The 26,505-nt window shown below is 42.8% G+C and overlaps 1 protein-coding gene across 6 annotated transcripts in view; it reads left to right on the top strand.

Moving 5' to 3' along the window:
• ZNF704 (zinc finger protein 704) overlaps positions 1-26,505 on the top strand; it is a 100,213-nt gene that overhangs the window by 10,457 nt on the left and 63,251 nt on the right. For all 6 annotated transcript variants that reach the window (XR_014316887.1, XR_014316888.1, XR_014316889.1 and 3 more), the window contains exon 2: positions 5,829-6,076. Coding sequence is in view for 3 of the 6 variants with exons in the window: in XM_082753125.1 (XP_082609251.1) it covers positions 5,829-6,076 (248 nt within the window). In the remaining 3 variants the exon portion in view is untranslated. The remainder of the gene's footprint in view (positions 1-5,828; positions 6,077-26,505) is intronic.

Genomic DNA, 26,505 nt, shown 5'->3' with positions numbered 1-26,505 from the left:
TAGAACATAGCCGGCTGTTCAGGCTGTGCCTGAAACTAGGCTTGAAAAAAACAAAACAAACAAACAAAAAAAAAAAACCACAGGAAATAATCTCTTCCTTTGGCTGAAAGTATATCATGTTAAATATATTAATTTCATTATTATTATTACATGTGCATTTGCACTTTCTATTAGTATTGCTAGGCTGAAATACATTGATTCCTCCTTCCTCTCTGCCCTTGAACTGCATATTTGTTCAGTGGTAGATCAAAAATGGTAAAGCCATGTTTTTAAAAAAAACAGTGACTTGTGGTTTCTTACCAGATGGAAGTTGGCAGTCCCTAACACATATCATCTTTGCATTTATTTCAGGAAGTAGAAGAGACAAAAGTCAGAATGGAAAAATTACCTGTGAAATACAACAGAGTCGTGTGGCAGGTGGGATGGTACTAAGCCATCCAGTGGCTATTGGTGTGTTTACTAGTAAGCTGAGGGGGAGGGTTGATGAAATTAGGCCAACTAATTGCATAATAAATCAGGCAGAAATCCAAAATCCTCATCTTGAACTGTGCCTTCTTTAACAGCTATATAGTGTTGATACTGTACGTAAGCCAAGTGCTCACAATTAAGTTAAAATATTTATCTGTCAACAATGGAAATTTATCCAGAATGGGAGCAGAGTGACTGTTGGTGTGTGTTTTGTTTTGTTTTTTAATGAAATCCTTCCTAATTTGGAAAGCAGCCAGGGTGTTTTATTGGGGATCTTGTTTTGAGGTGACACTGGGGGGGAATCCAATCACGGTGACCTGGAGTTGAAATACTGGAAGTCTGACTTTATGGGTTGAAGGAGAAAAGGAAGTTTGTATGAAAATGGAAGCGTGGCAATGGACTCCCAGGAATATTAAGATAAGATTTTTTTTTTTTTAAGCACTAGTTTCCCAAAGCATATTCCTATTGGCATTTTTTTTATAAAGAGTTTTGGATGCAGTCAACTTTTATTTACTCTCCACCCTCATAAAATATATTTTTAATGTTTTTTTTAGAGCTACTTTTGTAGTAAAATGAGCTCTTTTATCTGTTTGGCAACAAAAAAAAAAACATAATGGCATAAATAGGCCATAGTAGCAAGATTATTTAATTTACCCAGGCCTCTGGGATTTGAGCTGTGCAGAGGGGGGACTTGCTTGGACATCTTAGTCCTTCCAGAGTCCCAGCAGACACGTGAGAACAAATGGGAGTTAGCTTCTGATTGCTGGGTGCCTGCTCGGCAGCCCACGTGTGTGGCCACATCTTCAGCTGGCATAAATCAGCACTGCTTCACAGAGGTTGGATCATAGAATAATTAGGGTTGGAAAAGACCTCCAGGATCATCTGGTCCAACCATCACCCTACCACCACTGTCACCCACTAAACCATGTCCCTAAGCACCACGTCCAACCTCTCCTTGATCACCTCCAGGGATGGTGACTCCACCACCTCCCTGGGCAACCTGCAACCCAAACCAATGCCTGACTGCTCTTTCTGAAAAGAAATTTCTCTTAATTTCCAACTTGGATGAGCAGTGCTCAGTGCTGGCTGGCCACGTTCTTCTCACTGCATCCCATTGCACTGAGTGCCGTCTGGCCCCTTGTTGGTGAATGAGCTCCTACCTGAAATTAACTAACTTCAGTTTTTAAGCAGCAATACACGAAAAGCGAGGGAAGATGCTAAAAGCCCCATGGGGTTGTACTTGAGGTGACGTGTATACTCTGCCAAACTGAAGTCACTCAGTTTGGTTGTAAATAAAAGATGGGTCCCCTTTTTCTAGTGCTAGTCCTCGTAATCTTTTAGCTGTAATATGGAGTATTATACTACTTTAGTTAAAAATAATGAATCAAGAAAGAACTTAAAAACCTCAACCAAAGTACCATCTTGGCAACTTCATAACAGAAACTAAAACTCTTTCCACTTTGCGTTTAGCAAAGTTTCTGCTCAAAAACCAACGCATAAAAAGCTTCTTTCAGTTTTCATGGGAAGATTACCAAGCTGTCCAGCTGCAGCAGCACCTGCCTCTGGCTTGCTGACCTCGGAGAGGGGGAGAATTGCGGACCGAATGAGGGGAGGAGGCTCTGTGGCCTGCTTCATGTCTCAGAAGAAGTTTGTGGAAATGTTCTTGCTATTTGATGTTGAAAACTTCAAGGGAGAAGGAGTGGGAGGGCCAGCACTTGTTACAAAGCAGCAACAAGAATAAAAGAGCAGGACCCACGCTTGTGCAAGTGCCAGAGCGGAGCTGCAGGGAGGAGGCTACAGGTAACATTGAGCTGTCATTTCCATGCATATCAACAGTTTCACATGCCCAGCCACCGCAGGAGGGAAGTTGTCAGAAGGAGGTGATGATAACTGCAGATAGAGACAAGGTTAGATTAAAATTTGCAGATTGCTTCTAACTCGTAGTTTTGTACCCGAGCTTCCAAGCAATGTCAGTTGCCCGAGGGCAGGTTGCAAAGCTCTTAGCTGAAAGCAAGCTGAAGGTTACTGATGTCTTGAGGGCAAAAATATGCAATGAATTACATAGAAAAGCAGTTACCCGAGCATAAAATGGCTTGTATGAGTGATAATTAGTTGTGTGTATGGAAAAACTCTGCAAGTTCTTATCAGCCATTGATACCGGAGGCAATAAGGTGGCAAGTACTAAGGTATGATGACAAGAAAAGCCAAACCATTAGCAAACAAGGTAATCAGGTGGTTTAACAACTGCTTTGCAGCTAGAGAGAGAAGTGCAAAGTGTCAGAAGTAAGCTGGAATAAGTTGATGGAACCGTGTTAGTGTACAGCTGTCAGTGAGGCTCTATCTGCTTACGCCAGACTTTCCAGTAAGTTTTTGCTGAAACGTGTTGTGGCTTTACAGAACCACCAAAAGCCTTGAAATGGTTAAAAGGCTATGAGGGATCCATGGAAAAAAATGTTTCTGGTAAGATATAGCAGAATAGTTAACTTACCTGGAAAGATACGTTAGCAATTGGCAGTGGTATCTCAGAACTGTGAATAATTGTGAAGCAGAACTTGAGGGCAGAGTAGTCCCAATGGTTAATCAATGGATTTACCGAAAAGTGAGGAACTTGATCAGTCAAATTGCTAGTGGCACTTGGTGTTCCCACATCCACATCTGCTCATGTAGTGGTTGGATTTCTGTAAAAAGCTCAGGTACCACGTAGGCAGGTGTCTCAAGTGGAAGTGATTCTTATAGACACGGATGAGTTAAAGACAAAAACCTGTCTGCAGGGCAGGAGAGAGTTATCAGACAGTGGCTACCGAGTTAAAGTCTTTCTGTTATCACCACCTATTTTTAAAGCAGAAAAGATTCTTTATCTGAAATCACCGTCAAGGGGATGTTTAAAAAGATGTTAATCATTTTTTTCAAGTATCTGTTGAAAACAGAATAAGCATTAGTTTTGGTCTTCTGCCATTTCTGGCCATTTAACCAGTGGACCTGAACTGTTTGGCAGCAGCTCTGCAACCTTCGGAATATTTGCCTCTGTGGTTTTTGTCATTTTTTCACTTTCATATGCTTGGATAGGTCTGGGTATTTATTACAGCATATTGACATATGAAAAACAAACCATTATTTGAATATGTTTGAACTGCATATGAATAATTTTCATATATATATATATATATATATATATATGAATAGACAATCTGGTATCACAGTACAAGTATTCTGCTTTTTGCTTTGGACTTTATTTGTCCAACCGCTAAATTAGTCTGAGTCTGCAAGCCTGCAACCTTTTGTGCTCACTAGGTCTGTAAAGTAAACTTACAAATGTGTGACAGTATATTTGCTGACAACGAATAAAATGTAATAGTTCCATATGTTGAAAAAAAAAATCCTTTGATGAAATCATGAATTTATTGGGTAAAAAAATAATCCTGATGAATGGTGTGTTCAGTCTGGAATTGGAGGGTAGGTAAGAGGGGAATCTGCCTGTGAGAAGGAAGACAGTGGGATTCACGTTTTTATACATACCTTCATTTGGCTTTGTCTGATGTCTTGGGGCCCGATAGTGGAACCTGGGTGTTCTCAGGCATTTTTTTTCTTTAGTGCCTCACTTCTAAGTTAACTTTGATGCAAATGGAAGGCACCTCAGCATCCGTTAAAATCCTCAGAACAGGACTTAGTGTAAGTCTAAGTCTTCTGAAAATAATCATTAAATCATAATTAAATTTATATTGTTTATGTCTTCGCTTAATTTTGTGTGATCACATGCTGACTGTTTTGTCTTCCAGGCAAATTTTCTTGGTAATGTGTCATCTGTTTGTGTGCGAAGAAGTGTAAAATGACTAATTCTTTCTACTATTTACATTCATAAAGCTACAATTCCAGCTTTGTTCTTGAAGCAACTGCCAAAAGCCCTTCCATGGAAACATGAGAATGAGAGACATTAAATCATCGGTCCTAAGTATTTGTGTGTTAGTGGTGACATACGCTTTGTATAACACAACAAAATTACCTTGACAAGATTGTCTTTCCTATGAATTTAGGATAGCTTGCACCATTGTTATACCTGCTAAGGTCTGAAAGTTATAAATAGATTTGTGGGGAGAATATATTCTTGCTTATGTATAGATGTCAGTATTCATTACATCTGCAGTATTTTTTTTGAACACAATGAAAAGAAGAAGGAGTAAGGTGGGAGAATTTACACAGCTTATTCATGCTGTTGGTACCTGAGGGTAGCACATTCTGGATTTCTCCACTGTAAAGCTCAGCAGTAGTTTACAGGAGTCTAAAAATCCAGGTTGTGGGTCTCAGGAGGTGTCTGGGTTTCTCTGGGGCAGTTCATGTGCTCTGGAAGCGCATCTGTTCAAGCCAGGCATTTCTGCTGGCTGTCTTCTGCTGGGGGCCGTCGGCCTTCGGGGCCTTCTCTGGGGCTTTCAGCAAGTAGGTGGTTGAGGCTCCTGATATTAAAAGCACAGGCACCTAGAAATAATACATGAGCTTCTGGTTAGCCCTGTCATGTCCTCATGTGGTCATACAGGCACGAGGATGTTAGCAGGCTGAGGGGCTCACCCAACATGGCGCAGTGGGCTGTAAGGGCCCGCGAGATGGCCTGCCCCTGTGGAGCTGAGGAAGAGTGGCTGGCCAGGGAGCAGTGTTTCAGAGGAAAGTGTACATCCCAGACTTCAGTTTACTCGCTGGCAAGAAAGAGTGGCTTGGTTAAGGCACTGATTTTGTGTATGTGAAGCAGCTGCAGGAGCTGAGGCCACTCCTGTGCGTCTCCATGGTGGTGGAGTTGGCCGGCTCCTCATGGAGGTTCTGCGGGCGTCTCCTGCTGCTCTGTGATGCCCAGCAGATGACTTGTGTTGTGGCAACTTAACTCTCTGCTCACGGAGAAATCCTCATTTACAAAAATAGCTGCTAACAGTATCCTGTATGTGACTGTCGGAAGCTTCTTCATTGCTTGGTTGCCTTTTAGAAAGCCATCTGTATAAACCCTGACGTCTTTACTAGGATTTTAAGGGGAGGGTGGCTAGGACTTCTTTTGGATAGTTACACAACACAAACTGTACATGTAAATATAAGTTGTACATACTGTGGTTTACAGTATTTAAATTTAAATACCTGTTTCTATTTAGCAATCAGAGGTAACTGATTGCTTTACAAAGCGGCCAAGAACTGCTTGTTTTCTTGGGCTGTCTTCAACACTGCTCAGAAATTAAAGCAATTTCAGAATTTATGAAGGACAAAGAAGTGGTGTTCTATGATTCAGAGAGCTAATTAGAAGTAAATGCCTGTGGGTATTGGGCTTTTTGCCCCCCACTTTTTAGGAGAATTAGAGGAAAATTTAATAATTGCTTTTAATTTTGCAGGCAGCCAGCATCAAGCGTGAAATGACCTTCCCTGCATTTCAACAGGAGGATGTAAAAAGTGACATCAGTCAAAAACTGCCAGACCAACAGTTTCTCCTGTTCACCACAAAGGAGGAAGATTTAAAAACAGCAGAGACCAAAAAACTGAGCAGAGTTCATGAGTATGAAAAGGAAAACACTCGTTCTGTTTGTCTTCTTGAACAGAAGCGCAAGGTTGTTTCTTCAAATATTGATGTGCCTCCAGCAAGGTAGGGAAAGTTGTTTTTTGTTTCTAATTTTTTTTCCTACTGGGATATTGAAGGCAAGTTTGACAAGTGGTACTATGAACTATTAAGACTACTAGTACTCATTTACAAGCAGTCCAAGGTTGATAGCAACTCCTCTCCTTGAAAGATGTGCTGCAAGTTTTACAATAGTAGTGGGAGCTGAGACTTTCTGCAATGTAGGACTTTGTATTGCTTTTGCAATGGTTTTGCTTTTATCATGTGCTGCAACTGAAGTACCCCCAGAAGGGGACGTGCCTTAACAGGAGGAGATTGTTGACCCAGCTTCAGCATTGCCTGATAAGTAATCTTCTAAATGAGACTTAGAATCAGCTTCTGGCAGTGTTATTTTTTGATACCTACAGCCAGCTTATACCCATGGGAATGTGCAATGCCTTATTTGGGATAGTGAGGTTGTAGTATGTTATTTTCTTTTACATCCTTCTGTAGGGGTAGAGCTGGGTCATGACATGGTCTATGAAATGAATTAATAGAATAAAGTGGCATAGAGAAATTGAATTCCTACAAAATAGGGATTGGGGGATTTTGGTATTGCTTTTTAATTTTTTATTCCTTGAGGAACTATTGTAAATGCATGTATTTTTTTGACTTCAGCACTACCGTCCGGGCAGTTACACTTTTAATTATAAACTATTTATAGGGAAATATTTTGAGAAAAAAATATTTGTTCTTTAAGGCATGATGTATATCGCAGCAAGAAATTCAAGATTTATTTATGTATTTTTATTTCTTTCTGACATTTAAGTAGAATGATAGTAAGAGAAGGGGAAATTGAGAATTGCATCCTAGGTAATGATTTAAAGAGAAGGGGCTAGAAAATAGCCTAGAACCTTGAACTTTGGGGGAAGGTTTCTCTGTTTTCAGAGGGAAGGGGAATGATTCCTCTAGACAAGTGCTGAAAATGAGTGTAAAGGAAACACCCAGTAAAGCTGCAGATTCTCATGTAACAGTGGTGAAAAACTGACAACAAATTGGGTGTTCTGTCTTGCAAGATGACAAATGCATGGGAGACTTTTTTGTTGTTTGTGATTACATGTTGGCATCAGTCTTATCTGCAAAGATACTTTTTTTGTTTTTTTTTTTTAACCTGCCTGGAAAATTCACTTGCACAAAATGTTCAGTGAAATTTTTTCCGTGTTTATTGTCTATGATGTCACTTAAAAATTTAGTAGTCAAACTGTATGTTTTGTTGGTTTTTTTTTTTTTTGGTTTGTTTGCTTTCTAAAAGCCAACATAGAGCATCTGGTTTTGCCATGTCACCCAGAACAGGATCATCATTTTCCTCTGGCTCTCATAGATGACAGTTGTGAAAACCACAAAGTTCACAAGCATCTTGTTAGTTTTTGTTTCTTTTTTTTTTTTTTTTTCTCCAGACACCTACCTAGTAAAAAGCTATTCATTTAAAAAGTCAAAAATTTTAGGGTACTTAATATTTTCACCCATAATCAACCTTGTAATGACCGACTGCCCTTTTCATTCATGCCTGCATGTCTCAAAGTAAATCGGATCATCAGAAAATTCAGGTTGGAAGGGGGCTGCAGGAAGTCACCTGGTTCAACTTCCTTCTCAAATTTATGTTAGCATTCCCATTTTACAATTCAAGAAACGAAGGTACAGGCTTTTAAGAGCCTTTTTGTTTAACTTCATGCAGATAATCCAGAGCAGTCAAGTTCCTCTTTTCTGTAACTGCAAGCAAGATCATCCTTCCTCTGAGGGATGGACATTTCTTCCCTGACAGGGTGGAAAAGAGAATGAATAAATGTCTTTAATACGTCATTAGAGCTAATTATGACACTAATTTTGAGCATGGGGTTATAAGATGATAGCAAATGTGTTTGTTTGCAAAGGTTTCTTATGAAATAGTTAATTGTGAACAGATAAATGGTCTTACGTACCTATGAGAAATTTTTTGCATGTTTTCAGGCACGCAGGTCAGGTGCCGTTATTAGCAGATTTAGAAAAGGAGGTAGAAGACAAACCTAAAGTCTAAATTCAAGAGTATGATAAGCATCTTGGTCATTGTGCTACTGTTTGGAAGACAAATTTAATGCTCTCTTAGAATTGGAGGTGATTTGTTGACCTGTTTGTCTAAAATCGACAGGAAGAGCTCTAAAAACCTTTGCTTCGGGAACATGTTAAATATTTGTTGATATAATAAAGGGAATACACAGTCTCTTCCTCTTCAAACAGTTCGATCTTTGAAAACCATATTCTCTGGAATATAGAGGTATGTAAGGGCAGGCATTTGAAGTTCTCCTGCCTCTTTCTAAACCCCTTCCATTCTTCTCTCTAGGAGTGTGCTGATGCAGCTGCACATTCGTGTGGTGCCAGGAGTTGAACTCAATGATCCTTATAGGTCCCTTCCAACTCGAGATATTTTATGATTCTATGATTCCCCCAGGTGAATTCCTCCTCCGTTCGCCCCCTGGCAGGGTTGGCTGGGCAGCTTTTCCCCACTGAGCAGAGCGCCCACCTCCCTCTGCAGCTTGCTGATGACCTTAACAGATGACTTGTCCTGTCCAATTGTGGAAGACCATCTTGTGATAATCAGGTGATGTTTATGAACATTTGGGAGAGTTAGAGATCAATCACGGAATGGATGTGGTTGGAAAGGTCCTCTGAAGATCATCTAGTCCAACCCCATGTGATCTTCCGTTGCGTTTGCTCTTTGGAACAAACTCAGCTGATGTTTTGAAGTAGAAAAATGCCATGGAAATGAAGTTTGATGTTTGTTTTAAAACCTTGATGGAGCTGAGGAGGTTATCTACTTTACTTCAGATGCCAAAGTAAAGGGTAAAGTTAAGTTTTAATGAAGTGATTTGGAGACAGAAGGTTGTCATACTGCAGAATCCTCATTAACAGGAGCATATGAATGTTCTGGAACAGGGTCTGCAGAAGAGCTAGTAACATGAATAAATATCCTTCACTTTGACCACTAAATGAAACAAAGTCCATCCCATCTCATCTGTTCTTAAGGATACCAATGAATATGAATGAAAATCTTTGTGAAGCACTGTATCCAAAATAACCAACAGCTCAGAAAATATTGGCATAATAAATACTGCTTCTCAGACATTCAGCTGCAGTGGTGCTGCAGTGCTTTAATTATTGCTTAGAGACTCCAACGTTTTAAGGATGTGAAAATATTTCATCACTCTCCCTGGCATCTCAGGTGCTTCACACTAAGGTGTGCTGAAATTAGTGTAGATGGAAGTGTAGAGAGGGGACGCTCTGGTGGCCGTGTCATCTGCATGTGTGGGAAAAACAGGAATCCAATGGAAAACGTGGACACTAAAATTTTGTTTTTCAGTGAAATCTGCAGCGAAGGGATAGATCTGTAGCAATTAAAAGCCTAGCAGTTACGGACTTTCCTGAAGGGTGGAAGGTGTGGGTTTAGGTTTTTCTATTGCATTTGGAAGGACGCCATGGATGTGTCGGGGAGGGGGGTGTCATAACCATCGTGTTCCTGGCATGGTTGGGGTGCTTCAAAGGCAGGTCTTCAAAGGCCTAGCATTGGGATGAATGCAGCAGATCTGGCTTTGGTATTTTGTTACAATCCAGAGAATTTCAATACTGAAATGCAAACATTTTTATTTTTTTTTTTTAAGTTCAGCGTTTACAGATTTTATTTCATCTTGCATTGTAACTGTAGAACTTGCAGTCCCTCTCTATAGTATGTGCTATATTGGAAGTGTCTGCTGAACTAAAATAGGAGATTAGGAGGTTGTTGTTGTTTTTTTTTTTTTTTAATAAAGATTTTTTATGTTTGGTAATGCAAAAATGAAATATGAGATAAACAGCATTAAGTCTTTCCCTTTTCAGATCTCTTCATCATCATTTGCTCATTTTGAATAAAAACCAAGTTATATAGCTTTCCTACTTTTGAAACTCAGATGAGTGCAAGTGGAAACCGTTCAGCTTGAGTAAATGATTTGTTTAATATAAGGAAATTTGAATTCCTTGCTTTTCCTTTCCAAGTTTAAATTTAATCAGTAGTTTTAGTGTCTGCAGGACTGGAGTCTTGGAGAAAGCAGTCTGAAAACTCAACTATAAACTGCAATTATCTCTGAGAATTGATGTTTTATCTACACAGTAGAGGAAAATATGCTTTAGATTGGCTTACTGTTCAAACGTAAGTGATCAAACACAGAACAGATCCCTAGGATCTGAGTAGTGAAAGGTCATTTACTAAAAAGAGAGCGGTGTCACGGAGGGAATAATAGCGTTGCATTGCAGGCAGAAGCAAGCACGGGTCTGCTGGTGTTTGGGGCAGCTCCATCTGCAGAGGTCAGACGCAATCAAAGGCGATGTCCCCAGTAGGCTGCGGTGTACAAGTTAACAGAGCCTTTTCACTCATTTGTATTTTCATCAGTTACTTACCACAATCCACACTTACTCCCAAAGCACGTTGGCAAGGAAGATGAGAGAGAGCCTGGGCTGCTGCTAGCGCAGCTGTGAGCAAGGGAGTCAGGGCATGGGGAGCAAGCTTGTGCCTCGCAGAGATGGACAGCAAGGGATGAAGTTTCCTTTTTTTGAGTAAAATATGAGGCTAACCTGCTTGCGTAGAACCTGACCATGGTATCGACCAGGCAGAAAACCGTGGCCTCCGCATCTCGTGAGGCATCTCCAGCCACGGTCGCCAGTGTGGCTACTCAGACGGAGGGCTCGGGGAAACACGCAGCCGTCCAGGTCCTGGGCTGCAGAGTGTGCCCCAGCCTTCTGTCGGTCTCCGACAGCAGTGGTGGGTATGCCTGTGGGAGGTGTGCCCAGGTTGAAGAACTGCTCAGCCAGGTAGCGGAGCTCCGGGAGGAAGTGAACAGGCTCAGGAGCATCAGGGAATCAGAGAGGGAAATTGACTGGTGGAGGTGCACTCTACCCTCTCTGAGGCAGGCTCACGAGCCTGCCACAGCACAGGCGTCTCCTGTTATGCAGAAGACGGAGGTTCCCTCCTCCGGCCAGGCAGCGGGAGGAGACCTAGATCAAGGGGGGGAATGGAGGCAGGTGCCTATTCGGGGTGGTAGGCGAGCCCTCTCTCTGCCCACCTCACCTTCTCATCTACCCTTAAATAATCGATATGAAGGACTAGAGCAAGACAATCTAAATGACAAAGTAGACAAACACCCGTCCCAGTTGGAGGGGGCGCCTAAGACAATGCGACCTACACGTCGCATTGCCACATCATCCTTCAAAAAAGAAAGAAGGGCTATTGTTATGGGGGGCTCCCTCCTGAAAGGGACAGAGGGACCGATATGCCGACCGGACCCAACCCGCAGAGAAGTCTGTTGCCTCCCTGGGGCTCGGGTGAGAGACTTTGCCAAGAAAGTCAAGCGCCTGGTACGGCCCACTGACTACTACCCGCTACTGGTCTTTCAGGCTGGTAGCGATGAAGTAGCAACGAGAAGTCCAAAGGCGATCAAAAGAGACTTTAGGGATTTGGGGCGACTACTTAGAGGATCAGGGGCGCAGGTGGTGTTTGCCTCTGTCCTTCCGATAGGGGGGATCGAAGCTGAAAGACGTACTGTTCGCATAAACTCGTGGCTTCGAGACTGGTGTGACCGGCAGAATTTCGGTTTCTTTGATCATGGGAAGGTCTATGCTACACCGGGCCTGATGGCACCGGATGGGATGCGCCTCTCTCGGAGAGGGGTAAGGATCTTAGGTCAGGAGTTGGCAGGGCTGATAGATAGGGCTTTAAACTAGAGTCGAAGGGGGAAGGGGCTAAAACCAGGCGAGCCGGTGAAGACCTAAGGGATGGTACGCTAGAATCAGAGGGGCTGTGTGCCAGTGGGGTCCTTTGGTCAGATCCACAAGGTGCTGAGTGTAAGGAGACGCACCTGAAGTGCTTTTACACAAACGCACGCAGTATGAGGAATAAAATAGATGAGCTAGAAGTCCTGGCCCAGTCCCGCAACTACGACATCATCGGCATAAGCGAAACCTGGTGGGATGAGTCCTGTGACTGGGGTGTTGCGATAGATGGTTACAGGCTCTTCAGGAGGGACAGGCAGGGTAGGCGAGGTGGTGGGGTGGCGATGTATGTGAAGCAGGGGCTGGACTGTGTGGAACTTCAGGTCGGCGATGGCAAAGTTGAGAGCCTCTGGGTAAGGATCAAGGGACGAACGAATAAAGGGGATGTAGTTGTGGGAGTCTATTACAGACCGCCTGGCCAGGATGATAGCACCGATAAATTATTCTTTACAGAACTAAGAGAGGCCTCGAGATTAACTCCCCTTGTCCTTATGGGGGACTTCAACTTGCCGGACGTTAACTGGGAGTGCCACACGGCTGACACGAGCAAGTCCAGGAGGTTCATGAAGCACCTAGATGATAACTTCTTGGTACAGGTGCTAACGGAGCCAACTAGGAAAGGTGCCCTCCTAGACCTGTTGCTAGAAAACAGAGAGGGTCTGGTGGGAGATGTGGTGATTGGTGGCCGCCTCGGTCATAGCGACCATGAAGTGGTTGAGTTCAAAATTTATGGTGACAGAAGGAAAAGTGCCACCAAAACCTCATCCCTAGATATGGGGAAAGCGGACTTCAGGCTGCTCAGGGAACTAGTCAGTAAGGTCCCCTGGGAAACTGCTCTTGAAGGCCTCGATGTCCACCAGTGCTGGTCACTCTTTAAGCGATGCCTCCTAGAAGCACAAGATCAGGCAATTCCAAAACATCGCAAGTCAGGCAGGCGGGGCAGGAGGCCGACGTGGCTGACCAGGAACGTTCTAATGGAGATTAGGCGGAAACAGAGAGTGTTTCGCTACTGGAAGGAGGGCCAGGCGTCATGGAAAGAATACAGGGATGCTGTTCGTGTTTGTAGGGAGAAAGTTCGAGTGGCCAAAGCACAGCTAGAGTTGAAGCTGGCTGTGTCTGTGAGAGAAAATAAAAAGGGTTTTTTTAGATATGTAAATGGAAAAAGGAGAACTAAAGAAAACATAGGGCCGCTCCTTGATAGGGAAGGTCTCCTCACAGACGATGACGTAGGCAAAGCAGAGACGCTTAACGCCTTCTTTGCCTCTGTCTTCAATGCCGATGATGGGCTTCGGGACCCAGGGTGCCCTGAGCTGGAGGACCGGGACGGTGGGGATGACAAACTCCCAACTGACCCTGAACGTGTGCGGGATTTGCTACTCCACCTGGATCCCTACAAGTCCATGGGTCCGGATGGGATTCATCCCCGGGTGCTGAAAGAGCTGGCGGATGTCATCGCGGAACCTCTATCAATTATTTTTCAACGATCCTGGGAATTTGGAGAGGTCCCTGTAGACTGGAAGCTGGCAAATGTTGTGCCAATTTTCAAGAAGGGTCAGAAAGAAGACCCTAGCAATTACAGGCCTGTCAGTCTCACGTCAGTGCCTGGTAAAATCATGGAGAAGTTGGTTCTCGGACTCATTGAGGCGCACCTGGGGGACAAAGCAGTCATTGGTCCCAGCCAGCATGGGTTTGTGAAGGGTAGGTCCTGCCTAACTAACCTGATTTCCTTTTATGATAAGATCACCCGTATGGTGGACCAAGGGAAACCAGCTGATGTGATTTTTTTGGACTTCAGCAAGGCTTTTGACACGGTTTCCCATAGGATCCTACTGGACAAAATGTCTACCATACAGCTAAATAAAAACATCATACGATGGGTGAGCAATTGGCTAACGGGCAGGGCCCAAAGGGTAATGGTAAATGGAGCTGCGTCAGGCTGGCGGGCGGTCACCAGTGGGGTCCCTCAAGGCTCCATTTTAGGACCGGTACTTTTCAATATTTTTATAAATGATCTGGATGTAGGAATAGAGGGTATTTTGAGCAAGTTTGCTGATGACACCAAACTTGGAGGAGTTGTGGACTCAAATGAGGGCGTAAAGGCCTTGCAGAGGGATCTGGACAGGTTGGAGAGCTGGGCGATCACCAACCGCATGAAGTTCAATAAGAGCAAGTGCCGGGTCCTGCACCTGGGACGGGGAAACCCTGGCTGCACGTACAGACTGGGCGATGAGACGCTGGAGAGCAGCCTAGAAGAGAGGGATCTGGGGGTCGTGGTAGACAGCAAGTTGAATATGAGCCAGCAGTGTGCCCTGGCAGCCAGGAGGGCCAATCGTATCCTGGGGTGCATCAAGAACGGCATCGCTAGTAGGTCAAGGGAGGTGATTGTCCCGCTCTACTCTGCGCTGGTGCGGCCTCACCTCGAGTACTGTGTGCAGTTCTGGGCACCACAGTATAAAAAGGACATGAAACTGTTGGAAAGTGTCCAGAGGAGGGCTACGAAGATGGTGAAAGGCCTTGAGGGGAAGACGTACGAGGAACGGCTGAGGTCACTGGGCCTGTTCAGCCTGGAGAAGAGGAGGCTGAGGGGAGACCTCATCGCAGTCTACAACTTCCTCGTAAGGGGTTGTCAAGAGGCAGGAGACCTTTTCTCCATTAACACTAGTGACAGGACCCGCGGGAACGGGGTTAAGCTGAGGCAGGGGAAATTTAGGCTGGACGTCAGGAGGGGGTTCTTCACAGAGAGGGTGGTTGCACACTGGAACAGGCTCCCCAGGGAAGTGGTCACTGCACCGAGCCTGTCTGAATTTAAGAAGAGATTGGACTGTGAACTTAGGCACATGGTCTGAACTTTTGGGTAGACCCGTGCGGTGTCGAGAGTTGGACTTGATGATCCTTAAGGGTCCCTTCCAACTCAGGATATTCTATGATTCTATGATTCTAAATGTCTGGAAATGGCGATGGGGTTAAAACTCCTTTTTAGACAGCTGTGTTTTGACCAGCTGTATCTGGAAACTCTTCATAACTTTTATGTATTACTTAGAAGGGCTGTCCTCTGGTGTCGCAGAAGGGAGTAACTTGAAACATCCAGAAGGATTAAGGAATCAAAGTGGGCAGGCATCTCTCCTGTCCCCCTGCTGGGTGGGAGTATTTTAGTAATTCCATTTTTGCTAACCTTCTGCTAGAAAATCTGAAAATACTGTGAAGTTTGTATTACCTCCTTGCCATGTTGTTTACCCTCTCCCCAGTCCTCCTGTACCATATGTCCAACAAAAAAATGAAAGAAACCCAAACTTTCCAAATGGTTGAACTTTACTATGTCGTTTGTGCACTTAAAGGAAAAGCCAAAGCTAAACCTCATCTGCTCAAGTACTTCCTACAGTGAGGAAATAGGTATTGAGCAATAAAAGCCTCGAGTTCCTGTGCCTTCTGGTTCACTGTTACTGAGCGGTGTCATTTAGGATGACAATAATATATAGGATTTTCCTATCCCTTTCTTTTTTTTTTTTTTAAACAGTTGCTCTTACTACAAAATTAATTTTTATTCATGTGCTAATTAGTTCATAATTTAATGGAAAAAATGTGTGGTGTACTTGAAATAATGTAAATGAAGTGTCTCTAGGAATTTCCACCTGTTGCCTCTTTATGCATTTCTATAATAGCCACAGGAAACTGTGGCAACATAAATTGTAGCCATGTTTTCTAACCATCACTACAAGGAAACAGCGTAGGCAGTGCTGTGTTTTCATCCCTGAATGATTTTCTTGCCTGGTGTCTCCAGAAATGCAGCTCTGGGCAGTCTCCTGGTTAGGGAGTTTGTTGATGGTCTGTGAGGCCTGCCGGCTATGCCTGATTATGCACCACACATTTCAGTGGGAACATTTGCATGGTTTCCTAGCCAAAACTCTCCAGGAGCCTGAATCTGACATCAACAGCAGTATCTGCTTAGCTGTGATACCCTCACGGGGAGGACTTCACGGTGTGCTTGCAGCAGGAAGGAAGAACCCAATGATCACACTGCGCTGTTCTGCTTACCCAGAGGTGTTTATTCAGATGCAGTCTTCTGTGGTTCTTCGCACTCTGCTGAAGAAAACCTTCAGCTTCGCTGTGGGAGAGCAGCGTTTTTATATGCCACATAATTTTGGCAGAATGGATTATCAGGCAACTTCAGAGGGAGTCAGAGAATCATTAAGGTTGGAAAAAACCTCCAGGATCATCTGATCCAGCTGTCCCCCTCCCACCAACATTCCCCACTAAACCATGTCTCTAAGCACCACATCCAGCCTTTCCTTAAACACCCCCAGGGTGCTGATGCTTTTCAGTCAAATACCGAAATACCATTGAGATGTATCACAAGTGTTCTGTTTTTTTAACCATCCTATAGATTGAATGTACTATTTTTTTTGTTTTCTATTCATCCATGATAGTTGGAAACTTTGAAAACCATTGTGTTTTTTTCATGTAATGAGAATTACTCCCAGAGTAATTCCCGTATTTCAGGGCTTCTGTAAAAATGCTGGTAGTTGGCAACACCATGTGTTTAAAATCAGCTTCTCCAAATAACTGCACCAGCTAATTATTGAAGTATTGTATTGTTGCTTTGTTTTGCTAGACTTCTTTAGTTAAATTTGTGTGCAGCTTGATTGGATTTCACCCAAAAAGTCATTAGAGCTTGATTATGTTTAATATTGATGGTGAACTGCTTGTCATGGTCTGCTGCAAGAAAAATAGGCATGCCTTCCAGGATCTGACTGTTAACAGAAAACAGAAGTTTATCCACAAAGCAGTCAGAGAATCAGTCAGTGTGTTGTTCTTGATGCATTTATTGATGCTGCTTTCTAATACTGAATTTTCTTTGCCTTTTAGAAGGACTATATATGTATATTAAACCCTAAAGCCTTTGAAAAAGTACACAAAAGTGGTGTAGCAGAATCAGGTTTAAAAAAAACATAGATGAAGTTGCATATAAAAACTCTGCCGATGCTTACCACAGTCACCACAGAGCGAAACCAGAACTCCAAAAGTCACCTTGCTTGTTTAGCTGGGGCCTCCCAGATCATTTGCCTAATGCTTGCTGCCGTGGTAGCTGCACCAGCTTCTTATGGTGCTGAGATGGAGAAGGGGAACATATCTGTAGATGCGTTGTGAGTACTTTGAGCTGCTGGAAACTCACCTTTCAAATGGTGGATCAAGCCTCAGCAGTGCTGGGGAGCAGAGGACACGATCAGGACAGTCCCTTGCAAAGGGAGGCTGAACGTGGGATGGTCGAGCCAGCTACAAGTAACGCAGACAGGCTGGGGTTTCGTAGCTGCATGTGCTCCACTTGTGTGACTAAAGCAATTTGTCTTCTCATCACCACTCTTAGATTTGTGGGCTAGCCTATCCAGAAGGATTTTGTCAGCTTAGTATTCTTGCAAAAGCATGAGGTTTGGATGAGATAAAGTTATTATTTTTTTCAGTAATGCCTAGAGTAGAGGGAATACTAATGTCATGAATAAAGCAGGGTGCTTTTTATTTTCTTCACTAATAGTTGCCTGCATTTGCTAGTGATTTTCACGCAACTTGGTATAATGCCAGCTATTTGTGTTTGTGGTCTTTCAGCCTGTTTTGCTTTACTCGATTCTGTGAGAGCAGGATGAGATTTACGAGTGATTGAACCATCAAGAATATAAGTGAAGGCTGCTTCTCGTGAATAAGGTGCTTTCTGCTTGGTGGGGCTCTTTGTAGCAATAGGTCATCCATCGCACAGACTTCTTAGTTGTTCCTTGGTTTCCATAATTGTTAAATTGCACCCTTTCTTCTACATTTTTTTTCCTTCCTAATTTTTATTAGGAGAGGAACTTCACACGCCATTAATATGATTTTAGCCATCTGGATTTTTGGCCAATGTTACTTGTCTTTTTTTTTTTTTTTTAAACTGCAGACTTGTGATAGAATTCCCAAGGAATGAAATTCCATTGAAAAATAAACACATGATGATTTGGTTGTGCAATTAATTTGTGGTAATGTTAAGTTTTCCCAGTGCCTGATGTTGGAGTCTGTATTATTTTAGGTAGTCATTGTTTCAAAAGGAAGCCTAGAAGAAGATTTTGAATGCATCTGTATAGATGTATGTATACATAAACACATGTGTATATGTACACATAGAAATAAATTTCCCATTTCTCTAGAAAATTGTATTTTCAAAACACCAAAGATTTGTCTCCATCTGTAGAAATGTAACCTCTTTTCTTTAAGATCTTATTTTGATGGTAGCCTAGACTAAGGGCTGAATTATTTCAACTGTGTGACCAAAGTTGCCAATGGACAATGATCTCATTACCAAGCAAATTTCAATGAATTCTTCTAATGTGTCACAGAGGAAAAATGTGTCCTTAATCTGCAACAAGCACTGGGTGCTGGTTCTTGAGGAGCTGTATTCAGCAGTCATTGCTGCTCTATCTGCTAGCTATCACTGTGAATGCATGTCTTGTTCTCAGCTCTTCAGTTCCCTTAAAAAATGGAGTGTAATTTCAAAACACTTTAAACAGCAGGCAATATTCAATAAGAGTAATTTCTTTGTGGTTTGTGTTAGCTGTGGCACACAAAAATCCCTCTTGAAATGCCATCTGTGCTGAGAAAAAAGAAAAAAGTCAATGGGTACATGGTTTTAAACTTGTCTATCTGTGAAACGTGCAAGAATGGGATACCAAGTGTATGGTTACACAGAGGCATGTTCATAGCCATAATTTTCTTTAAATGCTATAAAGTTAAAATATTCTGGTTTATGCAGTGATCTTTGACATTGTATTGTTCAGGCCAGGAAAGACATGAAGCCTGCCTCTCTGAGACTAGTTCTATCACTAATTGTTATTTTTAAAATATTTTTTGAAATTTCTGTTTAACTCCTTTAACTCCTCTGGCATCATCTCCATGCAAACATTCATTTTACAGATAAAAAAAAAAAAAAAAAAAGGTAGAAAGTTTGACTTTTCAATATTTAAAGTAGTACGCTTGCATTGTGTGTAACAAGAGTTTTTCAATATTTTGTTCGTGTTCCTAAGATGACTGTTCTGTGGTAAAGCTTGTTTAACTCTGTTGGTTTCATTCTCTGCTTACTATTGGTTTGCATAGGTGAAAGGCTATTTTTAAGGTGTCGTTTATTAATTTCTGTAACAAAGATTTCCTAATGTCTACTATGAGATTTTTTTTATACATCAGGTACTTGTTTTGCCTATTACTACTAGAGTTTTTGTGGCTAGAGGAATGTGAAAGGATGCAGCCCTTAATCTAGATATTGGTGTTTCAACATGATTAGGATATATATATAAATTAACAATAGATTTTTCTAACGTGTTACTTTTGAGGCAGAACTGCATCTTTCTGTGGTTTTAGAAGACTTCAAGGGATTAAAAGTGTTGGAACAGAAGTGTTAAATACACAAGATCTGCATGAATCAGCTATAATTTTCAGTAAGTTTAGTTCTTCCAAGAAGCATGTCCTTTGGCCTGGTTGTAACAGCAGCACTTGATGGCAATGCATTGCACAGAAGATGCATTGTGGGTGCTCTTGCAGGTGGTTTTTATTCTGTAAGCAATGCTGAGTTACTCTGCAGAGCTGAGGGGATGCTCCTTGTAAGCTTACAAGAGTTAACGTTGCTGTCTGGTGTATTTTTAATACATGCTAAATGACTAGTCCTCAGTTTTGAGACAATGGCAGTAAATGTTAGTTGCTGTTCCTCAAGTACACCAGTCGAGCTCATTAGATAGGAGGTCTTGTGATTTTGTGTATCCCTTTATTTTAAGTGCTGTCGTAGGAAATCCTGCTGTTAATGCAATGCCAAGTCTACCAAGTAACTTTGGGCCTTCAGTGAACTGAGCATCTGTGGCAAACAAGGAGGAAGCTATGGGTGAAACGTGAACTTGTGTTTTGACTGGTCCCAGAGAAGATCATATCCTGTAGCACCTTGCTGCTTCATCCGTACAGTGAAAATAGGTGAAATGACATATCTTGCTAAAAAGATTTAACATTCCCCAGCAAATGTATGTTTACACTTTCCGTAGAACTGGTGTTTAGAAAGATAAGTTATTTTGAGTTAAAACATTCGCTGTTAGTAGCTGTGTCTATGAAATTGTTCAACAACCACATTTTCAAAACAGCCTCCTTAGGAAGCCGGAGTAAAATATATGGAATAACATTGCCAGAACACAATGGCAGAGTGTTTCTTTTTTATTATTTATACATCATCATAAACTCCGGGTGTCTGACGGTTGCCCTTGCTTCTCTCAAGGAGCATACCAGAAGCCCAGATGCAGCTGGGCTCCCAAACTGTCTTGTCCTAGGGGCACGATTGCTCTTGGCAGCATTAACACTGGCACATCGCATGGAAGCTGCTACCATGTTGACACAGGAAGAGAAAATGGATGTTTGGGGTAACAGCAGTATTCAAGATGGTAAAAGGAGTAACTAGCCAACTGATGCTTTTAATAGGCTGTATTATAATGCCATTGCTGCTTATTTGATTTGTTTTGCTATACACAGTTTAATATCTTGGCTGCTCGAGGAAGCGCAGAGGGTGCTATTTCCACCATCAGCAGATGTCCCGCATTATGGTCAGCTGAGCTATTTCCAATGCCATTTTATATGGGACATTTAGAAAGAGCTGTTGCCTTGAAGATGCTAAAACATCCAGCTGCTGCTGGTGGCCATGCTCGCGATTCAGACCTCTTTCACCTGCAGGATCCCACACATCTTATCTTCAGGGGTGTCAGTCACTGAACTTACCCTTGTTTTGTGGGCCTAAGCTGCTTTCACTTACTGTTTGTAATGAAATAAAGCCTATGTTTAGGTAATGCTTTCCTATTGAAAAACAAAACAAACAAAACCACAAAAGTTTAAATACTTTGTAGCCTTTTACTTAAGTTGGTATACTAAAGCCATTCTTTATCCCATAGTACGCTTCCAGACGTAAGTTCACTGCTTGTGCCTTTTTCCCCTTTATCTTGATTTGGATTGTTTCTCTTGCTTTCCCCCTGAATATCCGATTCCTTTCGTGAAGCTGAGGGAGGCAGTGAAGAACTAAGTGAACGTTTCAACAAAATAACAAGAAAAGTTGGTTACTGCTCCCTGCAAAGCTGCTTACAGAGCTCTGTGAACATGGCGGCTGCCTGGGGGGGGAAGGAAGAGGCCGAGAGGAGGGCGTGCGTGGCCTTCTTGTGTTCCCTTCTGCTGAAAGGTGCCCATTAAAAACAGTTTGATGCCACTTCCTGACAGGATGGCTGAGGCCAAAAGAGACCTGTGGAGGTCGTGTGCTCCAGGGCCTAGCTCAAGCACTGGTGATTTAAAAAAGAACATTTTGACTGATTTTCCTTCTGAACTCCTGAGAGTCACTGGCCTGAAATCACCTCTAGTGTTGTTAATGGGCCTGGGGGCTTGCTGGAGCACCTCAGCTGGAGGGGGCCATAGCCGTGCCCATGTGGTCTCTTACTTCTCAATGTCCTTTAGTTTACTTGGCGGAGTTACGGGGGTTGCTCGTTGTCACTGGGCTCTTAACTCCAGGATTAGACCTTACTGCGTATTGCTATAGCTTATCTACAGCTACCTGAGAGCAAGGTGTGGGGAGCCAGGGGTCAGCCTCTTCTCACAGGTAACTAGTGATAGGAGCAGAGGGAATGGCCTCAAGTTGTGCCAGGGGAGGTTCAGGTTGGAAATGAGGAGACATTTCTTCTCCGAAAGAGCAGTCAGGCACTGGGGTTGCCCAGGGAGGCGGTGGAGTCACCGTCCCTGGGGGTGTTCAAGGAGAGGTTGGACGTGGTGCTTGGGGACATGGTTTAGTGGGTGACATTGGTGGTAGGGGGATGGTTGGACCAGATGATCCTGGAGGTCTTTTCCAGCCTTAATGATTCTGTGATTACGGATGTGTTACTCCGATAGTAAGTGCAGAGTAGCCATTTAATGTTTTTCTGGGTGAGTGTGTGTGTGTGTATCCACATGATCTGTGAGTATATTTATATAATACCAGTGGGTGAGCTTGTGTCTGTGTGACATGCACTCATCCCTGGTTCTCCTCAGACACATCTTGCTGATACTTAACCTTTCTGCTTCTAGATCACAAGAATACTTCTAATAATAACAGCAATAGTAAAAATCTAATCGATCTAACCCTTTAAAACAGGTCACGTAAAAAGGCTTGAGGTTACACTTATTTGTGGTTTGTGGTATGTATTTCCTCGTGATGTTTACAGAAATTCTAAGTATGATGAAGATACATTGCTTTCTCTTGCCAGTCCCTAAAGCAAATAAATGCAGAGAAATGCAGCGATTTTGTCATTTTGTTATGTTTTGGTCTGAGTAAGAAGCTTGGAGAGAAAATCTGCGTTGGATGTATAAAACTGGTCTTACAAAAATAAACTGCTTATGTGCTATACTTTTATAATAGATCATTGAAATTAAAGCAGTACAAAAACAAGCTCTCACTTATGTTTCAAATTAAGACATAATGTGTGACATTAATAAACATGGCTTGTACTGGTCCTACAGATAGAAGCTTTGAATTACATTATGCAACAAATGTTCTTAATTATCTTTTTTTCTTTTCTCCTTTTTTTTTTTTTTTTTTTGGCAACCTGTTGTGCAGACATCCAAACTGTTCGCAGTACTAATTAAGTTTGCCTGTCGTTACTGTGGCAGAGGGATTGGCGAGGCAGTTTGTATACAGCGTGGAGCTGGAATGACAAGCCAGGGAAGGACGTAGCTGCTGCGAGACATCTCTGAGGAGGCAGCAGTGGTCCTGCCTGCTGGCACTGCCCCACAACACTGGGGTTTCCTCCTTCAGGACAGGGATTTGTGGTTGCAGCTGAGCCTCCACGGTGGTCATTTCTGCTCTCATTTTGTCTGAGACCTTTCCCTGGGGTAGAAGGGACTGCTCAGGTACGGCTGGGGAGGCACTGAATGCATTGGCACTGATGCTGTGATTCATCAGCATCCTTTGGTGCCTCATTTTAAACTGCTGTTGGCTCTAGTGCTCCTAGGAGTATGCTTTGTTTACCTGATATCAAATAAATAAAAATAGGAAATACAGAAAAAAAAATCTTTAGTCAGACTTAAACCAAGCTGCCTTTCTTCCCATCCCTACACCCAGCGGCAAATATCAAGCCGTTATATGTTTCTGCTTCTTACGAGCTTCTTAAATTAAAGCCTGTCCAAGCTAAATGTATCCCTTGATATCATGCTAACTTACTAAGCATTTGGCCTAGAACTGCCCTCCTACTTTGCAAAGCCTGCTGTTGACTCACTGCACTGTACAGCTTCCCACGTACCCATCCATCGCTGCATGCTCTGTTCCTCCCACTTGTTCTCCCCTTCCTGCTCCTGTTGTGGGTATGCCTCTGCTCCAACCATCCCTTAAAAAACAAGTGAAGCTCCAGACCTCACCCTCTTTCAAATACTTTACATTTTTCCCAGTTGCACTTCTAAAACCTTCTCCTCAGTTCCGGTGAGGAATACATTTTTCTTCCTCTTCACCATTAGCTTTGTTCAAAAGATGCGGTTCCAAATACTCTAAAATTAGTCTTTCCCCGTGCTTTTATGATCTGTTATATAAGCAATGCTTGGGATAAATTATATTGAGCTGAACTAAGGAATTGCATTGTTAAAAGCTCCTCTTCCCATATTATATGCTGAGTATATTTGTGTGCATGGACAATGTCCAGCTAACCTTTGCCTGCCCTAACGCTAACGCAGTGGAAAGGAAGGCTGCAAATAGCAGTGTGAGCTCGTGGAGGGAAGGAAGTAGCTGGGGGAGAAAAAGCAAGCCAACTGGATACCTGAGCCCAATCATCATTTTTCGCTACTATTTTTGTAAAATTATCAACATCTGTTACATAAGCTGATTATATCTATTTTTTGTTCATGAGGTGAAAAAAATATATTCTAAGCAGTGAGCAACAGACCAAACTTCAAGTCTGCTTTGTCTGGTGGTGATCTAGCTGAAGGTAACAGCATTTCCTAAGTAAGTGAAGGTTTATGTACACACTAGGATATATTTCTGTAAAGTGCTAACTCGCCACCAGGGTAGTTAAAACTTGGTAATGTCAGTGGCGGGGCCATGAACAGCATGCCCTTTGTAAGCATGGATGGGGAAATGAGCCAACCACAAGACAACACAAAGCATGGAGAGCAGCAATCATTACGAATAGATGGCAAATTGCCTCTGGTCTTAAACTGCTTTTGTCAATACGTATTGCAAGGTTTAATGACTTTGTTTTCTGTTTTCACTATACTTGAGCCTCAAATGTGTACTGTTATCTCCAGACCTTCATAGGAGCCCATGCGCTGGAGTACAGGGACCTCATTATGCTGGTTCTGCACAAATGTAAGTGCATAGCTGATACAGAAATTATATTTTAGTGGGGAGATAGAAGAATCGGTGGGAGAGTGCCTGCAGAAGCTGAGGAGTTTGTCTTGATGGGAAAACTGCCTTTATCTTAGAGCCTTTTCTTATTGACGGAACTGCTGCAGCTTTAATGAAAAATATTTGAACAGATTTTAACAACCTTAAACAAGTACCACGTTCTGTTTAAAAAATATGTTGAGTACTTTTCCAAACTCTGGCTTTCAGGAGATGCATGGCTGCGTGTTTCGCTTCTGGTGCGTTGCCAGATTTCCTGTCTCTTCATCTATGCCAAATAATTGCTCACTTATTACAGTAGAAGCTTAAATATTTTTGACTCAGAGATATGTTTAGAAGATGCTAATATGATGGATATTGGCATATTCTGGTTTATAGCGTTGGAACAACAAGATCAGGGCTAGAAGGCCCTCTGCAGGTCATGTAGGTCTAATCTGGCCCCCTATTGAGATCAACTCTATGTATCCCTTTTGATAACTGCTTGTCTAATCTGTTCTTAAAAGTTGTTAATTATTGACAGGTCATAATTATGAAGGGCAGTCAGTTCCAGGGTTTAAATGTTTTCATGCCAGAATATTTTCCAATTCGAGCTGAAACCTCCCTCATTGCTTTTTACATCCATTGCTCCCTACCTGTACTCCTGCAGGCATGGAGAATAATTCAGACTTCCCTCCCCAGTTTGCTTTCTTTTGCTCTCCATCCTTTTCCATGGTGAAGAACAGTCTCGTGGTGACTGGAAGGGACACCCTTTATCCAACAGTTTAATACAAATTGTGTGAACAAAGGTGTGAAAACAAATGCCAGACACAGGATTCCTCCTTCTCAGATGAACCTCTCATTTCTCAGCGATGCACCTCCAGACTTTTAGGCTGGGGCAAGGGCCTGATGTTCCCCCAGGAGCTGAGTGGTGGGGTTGGGGCTGGGAAGGGGCAAGCCCCAGATAGCGGTGGCACAACCCGTGGGAACAGTGCAGGCGGAGAGTCAGGATGCCTGTGGCTTTGATACTGCGTGAGAGGAATCTGAGGACCGTGCCCTTTAAGCATCAACATTTTTTGGTGGCTTTATTTACTTATTTATTTATTTTCCTGGCCTCAGTTCTTCCGGTTTCAACGTAGAAGGTAAATCTGTCCTCCTTCCAGTGAAGAAGGGTGCACGAGCTCCATGGCCGGTCACGTTGAGTAGCTCCGTGAGATGGGTGAGCGGGATAACTAGGTGAGCCTGCTGGCACCGTCAAGTGGGAACAGAAGTAACAGGTTCTGGAAACTGAATCCAGCATTTGTTTTCTGGGAAAGGGAGCGTAATATTTTCCACATTAGCGCATTGTATGGGCTCAGGGTTGGACCTAGCCCAATCTGTTGTAGTTCATGTGTGGCTGGGAGCCCAGAAATGCCAGTCCTGCTCGTGAAGGATGGCCCCAAAGCTAGCTTGGATAGAGAAGGCATACCCCTTGTTCACTTGTAAAGGCCTCCTTCCCTGCTTCCTCCCCAAAAAACACCCAGCAGGCAGGCACACTCTGAGTGCTCAGTGCTTTGAACACTGATAGCAGAAGGTATAAAGTAGATGCACAGTTTTGTGCTCGAAAGGAAGCGTGGGGGTGTTGGCAGCCCTCCAAATGTGGGGCTTTGACACCTGATGGCTGTTCGCTGCAACGCTCAATGCACTGGTTAGATTTTGACAGACTCCAGGTAGCAAAGTAGTGGCGATGAAGCACAAATTGTTTATAAGTGTACAATATCTATATGTATGTATGTCTGCAGAGAAATGACTGTGGTTTAGACAAACCTCAGAGGTCGTTTCTGCCCTCCTTTCTCCCAGAGATGCTTTAACTGTTTTCTTTGGGAATTATGTTCAGGTTACAGCTGGGAATGGTTAAACAGATCACCCTGTTGAATCTGTGACAGAGAAACACCATCTCCTCCTCCATGTGTGTTGTCCAGTTGAAACTTCTGGCATCCTAAAACTACACGCTTAAAGAATGGCCATTTCACTATCTATGATAAGAATCATTTCCTGAGTGCTTTCCCTCACCTGTATGCGTGTTCTGCTATATACTTATGTACCTCACTGCTTCTGATTAGTGCCCTGTATAATTTAAAATAGAATACACTTTTTGTTTTATTAGTGAACTTCATGCATGCACAGAGAAAGGCCAACTTATATTTGGGGGGAAAAAAACTACACAGATGTTGATACCTTCCAAATTTATCACGTCCACTTCAACATGTCCAGGACAGCAGCTCTGCTTTTAATGAAAATAATA

This window comes from Aythya marila, assembly GCF_965140915.1.
Source record: "Aythya marila genome assembly, chromosome: 2".
Lineage (NCBI taxonomy): Eukaryota > Metazoa > Chordata > Aves > Anseriformes > Anatidae > Aythya > Aythya marila.
This window is presented reverse-complemented; position numbering and strand designations above follow the sequence as displayed.